This window comes from Passer montanus, unplaced genomic scaffold, assembly GCF_014805655.1.
Source record: "Passer montanus isolate IOZ18808 unplaced genomic scaffold, ASM1480565v1 scaffold1, whole genome shotgun sequence".
Taxonomy (NCBI): domain Eukaryota; kingdom Metazoa; phylum Chordata; class Aves; order Passeriformes; family Passeridae; genus Passer; species Passer montanus.
In genome coordinates this window covers 4,622,274-4,634,401 of record NW_024356504.1, presented here as the reverse complement: position 1 = coordinate 4,634,401, position 12,128 = coordinate 4,622,274, and the positions used below count along the sequence as shown (strand labels likewise).

Here is a 12,128-nt window from a genome sequence, read left to right as displayed (position 1 = left end):
AATGAACTTGTTTTGAAGATTATAAATTTTTTTCACTCCTTTTACATAGACACACACCACTCTAATACTGCCTATCATTCAGTGATTGCAGTTTTCCTTCCAGAGGCAAGTGTACTATTTCACTCAATAAATCAAGATAGTTTGGCAGTTTTGAAGAGTCTTCAGGACAGAGACAAGGACTCAGCACTTTCCAGCATAGTATATTAATGTGCTATGTACATAATATGTGTTAAAGGTACAAAATACATGCATTGCATTAAGAGATGGAGACATATCAAATACTCACAGGTAAATTAATATGAAGTCTCATCTGTGTTCCAATTATTTAGAATGAAGACCCATAATGTCTGTTCAAGAGAGATACAATACTAAAATAGTTATTTCTTGTCAGAGAGAATATGCCAGGGAAAAGGTTATCTTTGTCTGCCATTGACTGTTATGGATAAACCTGGTCTGTAAATTTTAACTGAATTATGGCTGGTGAGCATGTCTTGGCAGCTATTGAAACATAGAACCTTCTCTGATACTTCAGCACTTTTCTATGAAAGAGAAACATCCAATTTTCAATTACCTGTAAAACCCAAGGTCTTTCTAATTACGTTGAAAATAAGTAAATCAGAGTTGGTCAGTAATTTTATAATTTAACTTCTCCAATGGAAAATTTCAAATTTCATGCATCACTTACTTTGCTTATAAAATTATATCTATCTCAGATTTCCTGACTGTAGGTAACTATTCCTCTAGATTTCTCAGAGCTCAGGTCACCTTTGCAGCACAGGGACTAGGACAAGTGGCTTTCAAGTAATCAGGTTGCTGCCACTTCAGTTTAAGGGTTTGGAAGTTGAAAAGACAGAAAGAGATACTAATTTAAAGTTTTTAAGACATTTCAGATTACTCATTCTTCTGAGCTTTTAATCTTGGTGACCTTTTCCAAGGTTTTTTATGTATTCTTCAGAGCAGGAATTCTGCATTCCAGCCCACCTTAATGGAAATTAATGCCAATGGTGTAATGCTTTTTGCAGTGCAGTTGCCTGTGCATCAGAAAATGACACACTGAAGATATACAGAGCTGTCAAAAGGGACAACAATTTGCAACTCCAGCTGAGTCTGGTATATTTGTCATTTCTGCCAAACAGGTATCTGAGCTATCTTAAGTGATTGGATTTGAGATTAGGAAATACACTGATATAAATAAAAAATCTGCAGTTTAGAAGAAAAATACTCAAACCTTCATCAAGCCTTTAGTAAAAATGTCAAAAGAAAACTACAGAATTACACTAAGAGGTGTCCAAGGTATTGCAAAATAAAAGCAAAACAAAAAAAATAAACTATTCAGAACACAGTAAATAAAAACGTCCAAGGTATTGCAAAATAAAAGCAAAACAAAAAAAAAAAATAAATTATTCAGAACACAGTAAATAAAAATACAAAGTATATAACTGCAAGTAAGCATGATATTAGGTGTTAATTCTTCAATAAATTCTGCAGAAGAAAAAAAACCAACTTATTTAATTTCAAATTTCCCAGGCAGAACAGTTCTATCTTGTAGAACAAGTGAAGAAAGAAGTAAATTCTACCCAGCAGTTTGTTCTTTACTCTCTGGCATAAATTACACTAAGAGTGAACAATTCAAATGTAACTGCCCTCAAACACTATTTATCAGGGAAATTCACAACAATTAAATGTCTCCATAATATTTATGAAGGCTACTTGTTTTCCTGGGGCGCCAAAAGTCTGGAGAACGGTTGGGTCAAACAAACTGCAGCCAATGTCAAACAATAGATAAAGGAGCATAAGCACTTGTACAGACAAACATCTTCTTGAGGTCGCTCCTAGTTAAATAACACTGCTTCAAATAATATCTGCATTATGCTTGGAGGCTTGAACGGCTGGAATTCAACTGTCTCTTATTCTGAAAAACTTCCTAAATACATAGCAACAAAATCATGCCAAAATGCTAAATGATAATGACTACAAACATGAGATCAGTGAAGAAGACATGAAAAAGCACTTTTTTTTTAACATTGGAGCGATATTTGTAGAACTGCTAATCCTGAAACAAGCACAGCTTTAACATGCATGTTATTTTAATGTTTTCCAGCACATGATACCTCAAGGTATACTGGCTTTTCTAGAACATCTAAAATCAGATATATTTGCATAAATTGTCAAAGAGACAAGTAACTTAGGAATGCTTTTTGTCATTTCACGACAGTGACTCAGATGAGCACACGTCTCTTACTCATTCAAAATAAACCATACTAAATCTCATTACAGTCCAGCTTCGTGTACAGACCATAAGCAGCACAATTGCAGCTAATGAGTACTCATTCTCTGATCATTCACTTCAAGAATAAAAATTCTAATAAAACACTTTTCAGGTTTTTTTTCTTTTGATTTGCAGATCCATGAGATATTGCCAGCAGTGGCAAAGGGCTTCATAGCCAAGGCAAACAATAGGCTCAGGGGGGTTTAGAATACAATTCTGTAACTGCTGGTTATAGATTACCCAGCAGTATTTCACTGATTCAGCTGAGGTGCAAATAAATGATTACAATTGTCCTGAATTAGCCCAAGCACACAACACGGATGTTTATACTGGCCTTCTTTCAGGCCAGTTATTTGTAGGCTACAAAAGCACAGATGTTATCTGTGCATCATAACTCTGGAGTGACGTGGGCACTACTTGATCTTCATAAAACCTGCTAGTTCAAAGTTAGCCTTTCAAAAATACCAGAACAAAATTGAACCCTCAGAAGAAGCTCATATTGGATCAACATTTTCTGTCATGTTTTGATACAATATGAGGTACCCTAGGACAGAATTTACAATACCATAGAAGAAAGGACTGAAAACATAACAGATGTAAGACCATGACTGTTTTCTTAGAAAGCTGCTCAAGTGAGACCATCTCCTTTAACTTCAGGTAGTCCCAGCCTCAGACAAACTCTCTCAGTTGTAGGCAGGCAACTAGGTATGAAAACACAGAGGGAATCCAGCCTAGGAGCTGATAAAATTTAAGTTTATAGTAAGGGGGGGGGGGGGGGGGGAAAAATGCTATTGCTGTTTTTACCACAGAAGAAATCTCTGGGTGATATCAGACACACTAGAACAGATTAAAAAAAAAAAGAGCATGGAGTAAGCAAAGAGAGCTGGGAATCAAGAATGTATTGTGGGAGACAACTCAACCCACGGTATTTGCAGAAAGTGGTCACCTTTTAGGGATGATATATCTGACAGACTAACTCCACTCACAGAAAACCAACCACTCTGGAAATCACATTTCTAGCATAATCCACAGCAATAAATACAATATCATGTCAACAGCATTTGACTTCACAAATGAAATTACATGTGCTGGCCAACAGTCAGAATCACACAAGCTTTTAGGAGCAAGTCACACAGTCCTTTAAAACCACTATTCCTTGCATATATGTATTCAGGAAACGTGTGTCTATGCTGTGACCAGGTGCAGCCTTTAACAGAAACTGGATCTGTAGTTCTTTCCAAGTCTAAGCAGTTTTGTAAAAGAAAAAAGAGGTCAGGGAGAAGGCTGGCTTCTTCAGTCTGCAGCACTGCCTGACTAATTGCAAAGCTTTATGGACTGTGAAAACTGAGTCATTTCATTGTCAGTTGTAACTCTATAAGTGATGTACTCAATTTCTGTTTAGCTTCCCTTAACCACAGCAGAGTGCAGTTTTCTCTCCTTTTAGTCACAACTGCTCAGTTTTCCCCATTTCCCTAGTAAAATGAAAGGATTTACTTTGTATCAAGTTCTGACTACCTCTGTAGATCCTCTTTATGAAGCCTTGTTTTAAAAGTTCCACAAATCGCATTGGTGACATATGTAACATAATGAAAGTATGTAATGAAATTGTATGGGATGGCAGTAAAGGAAAAAAAGAAATCCAAATACCTGCTGTTGCCTGAGAAGGTGTAAAGAATTCTGTGCAGTCTGTGGGTCAGACTTAGCCCATTTGGTCCTTAGCTGTTGGTTAGTTGGTTATTTCCCTTCCTTTTGGAAGGCTTTGAATGTCTGGAGGGGGGTTTTGACAAAAATAAACCTTTCATGTTAGGTAGAATACAGTAGTACTGGAGGACTCACTACCACAGTAGATCTTACACCTTTTTTGCAGTCTTATTTGTCAAATAGTCTCCAGTAAATGGCAGCAGAAATAATTGCAACTGTTTTGTTCTAGCCCTCCTCCAGAGATTATACCAGGAGTAAGCCAGATCAGAGAGAAAACACAAACAAAATGGAGCAGTACTAAATGGGTTCACTCCTAAACGATTATTTTGACATCTTACAGGAAAAATTCTGTCAGGCACAATTTTGATAAACCTGAGGTTATGTTTCTCTTTCAGATGTATGAAGTGAATGTCTATTTTTATTATAGCTTCCACTGGTAACTATGTAATTTCAGTATTTAGGCATTTGCATTTTTCTAACTCTATATAATTAGCAAGACAAAAGGCCTTTTTTCTCTGATCCAGATATTTTGACTTCACTCTGCTGTGGAGGTGGAGCAGAACCTGGGAGTTACATGTGGGAGGGCCATAGGAACTCTGAGGTTTTGACCCATAGCTCTGAGAAACTGTGGCAGAATTCAGTGTGCAACAGCTAAATTAGAGAATGAAGTTTTTAAAGAAATGTTTATAAAAATTGGTCAGCAATCAAGGATCCCTGCACAAGGAGTTGGCAGGAGTTCAAAATAAGAGGAAAGTCATTATTTGTGTCGTCAGCTATATACGGTAAGTCTCTAAGCAGAAATCTGAATAAAACACTTATAAGTTCTTACTGTAATTATATCACTAATGAGATGCATATCAATCAACAGGTACATCATCATATACCTTCCATTTTTTGTTCAGAGCATTTCTGAAATCTACTTGAATTTTAAGTCCCCTTAGAAATACCTGTCATTTTGATTACTTTTAAGAGCTTATGACTTTATAGGATAACTGTAATTATATCACTAATGAGATGCATATCAATCAACAGGTACATCATCATATACCTTCCATTTTTTGTACAGAGCATTACTGAAATCTACTTGAATTTTATTTAGTCCCCTTAGAAATACTGTCATTTTGATTACATTTAAGAGCTTATGACTTTATAGGCAAGTTTTCACATTACAAGAAAGTAAAAATAGGCAACATTACAAGTAAAAACTACTTGAACTATATATCCATTTGTTCCTGATGTAGTTAGTAGTAAGCGAAAATCTGTCTTGCTACTTTTTACCATAGGTATGCATCTGTAATTCTTTCTCTTCTCTCCTTTTTGTTTGTTCACTACTCACAAATTTATAAATCTTCATAACATAATATATTCTGTTTTGATAATCTCTTCAGTTAAGCTTTACTGAATTACCATAGTTGAGGCAAATAGACCATAGAAACAAGGACAATAAGCAAACATGAAACACAGTATAAAATAAAATGCAAACAAGGAACTTGGGAAAAGAAAGGCCTCTGTCATATCTGGAAACTGTTCTACTGGTGTTCCACCAATATCCATGGACCTAGTGAAGGAGTGACTGTTCTCTAAATAAAATTAGACATTCTAGTCTGTTTTGGACCTAACTAGGCTGCTAATCTGGATCCTATTCAGTGCCCTTAAAAGAATTCTATCTTCTGATAACTCAGCAGGTGCACAGGAAGCCATTTTTCTACTTTCTTTGACATCAAGCCAAATTTCCCCAAGTCAGTGACTAAGACCCCTTTTTGTCTCAACAAACTGTGTATGTATGCAATTTGTCACTTCAGCATTGTAGGATCAAGAAACTGGGTGTACATGTCAGTCCCTTTTAGTACCTAAAACAGTTTAGACTCTCCTTCCTGCAGAAATCAGGATCTCTTATGTTGAATGTTGAGGAAAAGAACGGGAATAAGGTAAGGAAAGAAGTTTATGACTGTTTTCCAATCCCTTTTGGGTTACAAGTTAGCACAAATTAGTTTTAACCAGTGATGGTAATAACACATTCTCATTTTAAAGCAGTAACAATTTCATAAAGTAGTCTGTACTAACCACAGGTGAATTTCAAGTCCCCAAATTCCTGGGACCTTGGACTTGAACTTTTCCCATTCAGACATTTTTCTGGCCAATTAAAGACAGTTCTAGCAAATACAAATGTTTATAAAAATCAAGTTATTAATTCACTAATGAATTCAAAGCCCAGAAAGGGAGCCCATCCCTAATACTATGTCCAGCAGTGATGAGGATAGCAGAAGCTACTTGCAAAGGTGTCTAAGATGTTTACTTGCAAAATAAAAAAAGATGGTGGGGGGATGTCTGGCTGTTCTGCATTGACATTGAGTGAAGTGGCAAAAAGACAAAACAGACAGCACACGATTTCACGCTCTGAGGAACAATACACAGCTAAGTCAAGGCTACGTGCAGATTAAGGAGAATACCAAACACTGCAAGGCCAGTAAGCATAAAGACCTCTGCTTTAAACCTGGTTCTCTGCATTCCAAATCAAAATGCTTTTAAAAAGCAGCTTTTCTTTCTGAGCTCCCTAGCATGCTCTATCAGCAGCAGAAGACAAACTCTCCTAGGCAGCAAATCATCTGGATCTATTGACACCATAATACATTTAAGCTGGAGGTTTATTTACTGTCTAAAGAAAGACTCAATCCAATAGAGAATAAATGTTTGTGGTAGAAAAGGTGTAACTGGTGGCATTTAAACAGGCTGAGAAGGAACCCCTTGGCTGGGCTGTGAGAAGGTGTCACAGTCAGGCAACTGAATACAACATTCCCCTTCAGTCAGGCAACTGGAGTTCCTGCAGTGGCTTCACCAGCTTCTGTTTTTATTCTTCTGCATAACAGAATTATAAAAGCCACACTATTCTATATGAGTTATTTAGCTGTTCCTTATTATTTGTTTTTGCTTTCTCCATAAACTACAAAACATTAGAAGCATGCAGTCTGCATACTGAAAATATCTTGATTCAAAAACCAGAAGCTACAGTCAAGACAAATTTACATGACTCTTTCACACATCTTCTTTCACTGAGCTTGTGTTTTATACATTCAGGCATCAATAAAATCAGCACCAATGCTAAGGATCGAGTTACGAAATTCAAATTGTTATCTTCTCTGACAGATAATGTCTTTGGTTGCAGCACTGCTGCAATCCAGTGTAAGGAAAACAGAGTGGGATTTTTAATTGCCATATAAAAGTAAGAGCTTAGGAATAAAGCACCATAAACCAAATAAAAGTTAGATATAATTTTAATTTTATTCCAAACATCCCAGCCTTTATTGCACCACTTAGGTTAGCAAGATCTATGAAAGCCTATAGAATAGAAAACCCTTAGGAATAAAGCACCATAAACCAAATAAAAGTTAGATATAATTTTAATTTTATTCCAAACATCCCAGCCTTTATTGCACACCACTTAGGTTAGCAAGATCTATGACAGCCTATAGAATAGAAAACCTATAAAAAGCCCTTTCAGTCAAGCTTCCACAGTGGACCACTTTTCTTATTGGGCATTCAAATAAGGATTTTCCTTTATCTTTAAGTGCATTCAACTCACCTATCTTCTAGAATAGTCTATTTCATAAAAATAAATGAAAAAAAACCAAAAACAACAAGCCAACAACAAAAAAAACTCCAAGACGTGCAAGGTTAAATGGACTTCTGCTGCCAATTTTTTAATTAAAAGTCAATTATGAAGAAAGATGTAATACCAACAGAAAATTAAAGCTGATTTTAAGTAAGGGTCTATTGTACAGCTTTTGAACACTTTTCAGATAGTTACCTAATTTAAAGCCAATGTTCTTTCAGAAATAATAACCTGCTTGCAAGAAGATAATCAGCACTCTTGACTGGTAAAATACCATAAAACTGTGTTGAAATCACATAAAAATTATGTAGGTATGTGGACTCTATCAGCAAGAACAGATTCAGCTTCATAATCCAAACCATGAAGTCCTGACTTCAGTGTAAATATACTGCTGCACACTACTTTGCTCAATAATTTGTCATCATATGTAGTTACATTAACAGTTCCCATCTCCAAGATGAAACAATTCTCCTGACTGTTTATAAAAGAATTCCTCCCAAGTCAGATTATCTGGCAGTCCCTCTCCCCTACCATATACAAACATGCTTCTACTTTGTTATCTGCCCACCAACAAAATGAATCCTTTCCTTAATGACTGATGCTTATAGTATAAATTGAGCCCAGATATCTACTCCGAAAATTTTAATTATTTGAAATTTCCTCATACAGTCTTCATAATATCGACTAGTCAGTGATTCCCAATTGACTAGTGAATAATTAAAATGAAACCATTGGTAAGTCTGAAAAACAGTCAGCTGAATGCATATCTAACAATATAACCTGGGTTTTTTTTAAATACAAGTATTTTAGCATCATCTTGTCACAACATTCATGAGGTTGGCACCAACCTGTGAAAGGTGAGTCATTTCCAAACAGGTAAATTCCATTTTATATTGATACACCACAAATTCCAAATATCATTTTAACTACTCCTAAAGAAGAATTAACCTTATTTCCTGGAGGTCTTGTACTGAGTGTCACCAACATTTAGTTATTTGCATTAGTTTGTTTAATGGTACCAATCCAGAGGCAGCTGAAAGGAAACATTTCAACCCAAGAGTCTAGTGGTAACAGAGAACTTACAGAAAAAAACAGCAGCTAAGACCCTACACAAATGGAAATCTGCGTAAATTGATAGAGGTCTTTGGTAGCAGAAACTCAGAGGCAAAATGTGACATCATTATATAATCAAAATATTTGCTCTGCTGTGTACACTTTGGAGATTTTATGGGGACGTTTTTTCCAAAGTGTCTTAAACAGAATGATGATAGGATTCAGAGCAAATATTCAAAAGCATATCACAGAGAAGTTATGATAAATCCCTGGCCACACCTGAAAAGTGACTTTACAATCAAGCAAACCAATTTCTCTTTAAAGAAAGCAGATGGTGGAAATCCCCTTCCCCACAGCCAGTTTGAGTGTCTACCCAATGCACAGGGGAAAAAGGCAGTGCCATAGCTGACACATCTAGTTCTCCACACTTAAATAACCTGTTTACCTTCAACAGCTGAGGCACTATTTAGCATCTGTGGATCACCTTTAGAAACCCAGGATTACAAATCTTCCCAACAAAAATAATAGTGTCATTTCTTTGCTTCAACAAGTGTAACATGTATTTATTTGTAACATCCTGACATCAGCTTTCAGATCAAAAACCTGGCAAATACTGAAAAGGAGATGTTGACATTTCAGGGGTTTAGAATGCACTAGTTTAATAGAGTTTCTCTCTGACAGGTTGCCGATGTTTATTTACCGATCTTTCGCACTGAAATGAAAATTGCATTTGAGAGCAGTGAATTAGACACAGCAGGAACACAGTGGTCCCCTCAAATACTCTTTCAAATAGTTTCTAGCATTATTGAACACCAAAATAATTGCAAAAAACCAGACATAGCAGCTTCCTTGTAGCTAAGCACCTTTTAATACAGACTTCTTTACCTTCAGTTTTAAAGGCAAAGTATTAGTTCTTGCTATAAAATTGCAATAACATACTTACCCATACATGCTGACAATGATGAAACAGCTCCAGAAATGCTGATTCTGAAGATAACATTTATAAAATCATATCAGAGATATGGAAGTGCTAACTTGGAAGGACTTACCTGCATTTCAATTTGGATAACCACTCTCACTTATTATACATATTTTAAATGAGCCGGCTGAACCTAATAGAGAGCCTGACATTAATCTAAGTACCATTGTAAACCAGAACGATGTACTGTATTGTGGGAGCAAATACCATTCACAGCTTAAGGATAACTCTCCCGCTTGCTAATTAGACATTTTAACAAACAGAAGAAAATTATCTTTCCCAAGGAACAGAACAAAAGCCAAGGAGACAAGCTACTCACATTCCTTTGAGTCGTTGCCACATTTTCTCTGCATGTCCTCCTATTTGGTACTGTACAGAGGCGCTTTCCAGTTCCCGAGTTGTTTCTGTCGCTCGAGCCCCCATCGTTATTGTCCTACAGCGATACAGTTACAGTCAGGCTCAGCAGCAAGGAAAAGCAGTCCTTAGTCCACTACAAATTTCAGAAGATCCACGCATGTTAGACAGTAGCTGCTGTCATAGTAAAACACATCAGAATTACAACAGCTGAGGGACGATCCTGCCTGAATCGCTATTCACTTAGACAAATCCACTCTTCCCCCCCAAGCACAGAGCAAGTACACACAGCTCCTCTGACCTCACAAGTCTAATCCATACGGAGAGCCAGCTACTTATACTACTGACTGCTCAAGCTCCTTTCTCATGCACTTTTTCTGCTGCAGGAATACACACAGAAGCACAAAAGAGTCCTTAAAATGGACTATAATTCATTGCCATGCAGGATAAATGTGAATGGCTTTAACAATCCAGAAGGAAAGAAAGGCTGGTTTTTGCTTTGCAGGTTGGAGAAACAGGCTGCAATAGGAAAGCAGATGGTAGATGCCAGTATCAGCCACATCACCCTACAAAAAGAGTGTATGTTCAAATGCCAGAGCTTTCCTCTCTTTAGCTGATCCTCAGTTGTTTCTTACTGAATAAATATCTACCAGCCTGTCAATAAAAATATGACTGCACAAATGCTAAGTCAGTAGCAAAGACACATCCAAATCCCTGCAGAAGAGAAATCAGCGAGCGCTACAGGTTGTTATTGAAGGAATATGCTGTAATGATGACTGTTCACCTTCTCCTAGCAACTCCACACAGTAGGTAACTGTCAATTTTACTGGTGGAAAATGCAGCAGCTGCAAGACAGCCCACTCTGTGAATCCTCTGGGACAGCAGCATGTGTGTGTCAAAATCTGATGCTGAACTCTGTGTGTCTGCCAGCAAAAAAACAATTAAGTGCACACAAACAGCAAAAGGGTTGAGGACTAATCAGTACATGAGGCATGCAGCAGATTGCCTGCTCTGCCTTCCAAGTGCAAACCTGAGAACCTGTCTGTACAGCCGAAGTCAGGGCTTGGAGGGGCAAAGGAGGGGATTTCCTTGCTGCTTGCTCAGTCACAGACTTGGGATGCAGAGCACTTCTCCCCTCTGAAAACAGCACCTCTCTTGTTTGGTGAGTAAAAAAAAAAATCTTCATTTCTGAAGCAGCAGCCAAGTAATCAAATATACCCCTGACTTGTCTCAGTGATCATGTTTGTTTCAATCAGACTAAGAGCGGTGCAAGAAGCCAGCCAAGAGGAGGGTGCCAAGAGAGTAAATGTGTCAGCTTTGTCAGCTACTGGTGCCACTGCCAGTTGGGAAAAGAGCTTTGGGTCCACATTGGAAATGTACAGATGAGAGTCCTCAGATGGTGACTGGAAGGAGCCTAAGGGTGAGGGTGGAATGTTTCAGTATGGTTTTAACTTAACAGCTTTATCTATGTTAAATTTTGCAATGAAGTGATATAATGAGCATTCCTGTCTGATGCAACTGGCAGAAATGGATATTACTACTAAGTGCTCAGGTTCTTACAGGAAAATAAAAAGGGGCTCACAGCTTTGAAATAATCTTAACATTTCAGAATTTCCTAATCAATTTTGTTTCTCTATGGCAACTTTTATACACATCATAGAGATAAATTACACCCTATGAGAGTTATAAACCAGTTTGAGTTTCATCTTTTGCATGCTGATTTCAGGTGGATAATTAAACAGTACATTTCATTTGCTTCCATGGATTTAAGACATACACAATTTTAAACTCCTATTAGATTCCAGGCTTTCACTGAATTCTTCCAGACTCAGACATTTAAGAGTCAGTCCCATAAAATTTACTAATAATTTCTGAACAGTCACCGGATGAGTGAAATCACTTACAATTTTCAAACATTAAGACAAAAATGAAGAAATATAAATATGTATTTTCAACAACTCTAAGGCATTTATTTGGTCAAATGCAGCAGTAGTATCTTTGAACAACTCAAAACCTTCCAAAGTTTACACTCCCGTTTTGCATGGAGTCCAAGCAAAGTTTGTAAGAAAGAGCATAAATATCCTTCCATGGAATAATTAATAAGAACATCTCACACTAATCTGGGCTCTTCCCTGCCTTTTAACTGCCAAATATCTGAACCA

At 37.0% G+C, this 12,128-nt stretch overlaps 1 protein-coding gene across 1 annotated transcript in view; it reads right to left on the bottom strand.

The window, feature by feature from the left end:
• Positions 1–10,914, bottom strand: part of PDE1A (phosphodiesterase 1A) — a 145,852-nt gene extending 134,938 nt beyond the window's left edge. Inside the window, exons 1-2 of the mRNA XM_039698794.1 lie at positions 10,751–10,914; positions 9,932–10,045 (exon numbers count right to left, since the gene is read on the bottom strand). Coding sequence (XP_039554728.1) covers positions 9,932–10,045; positions 10,751–10,854 — 218 coding nt within the window. The 5' untranslated portion in view covers positions 10,855–10,914. The remainder of the gene's footprint in view (positions 1–9,931; positions 10,046–10,750) is intronic.
• Positions 10,915–12,128: the final 1,214 nt, after the last annotated feature.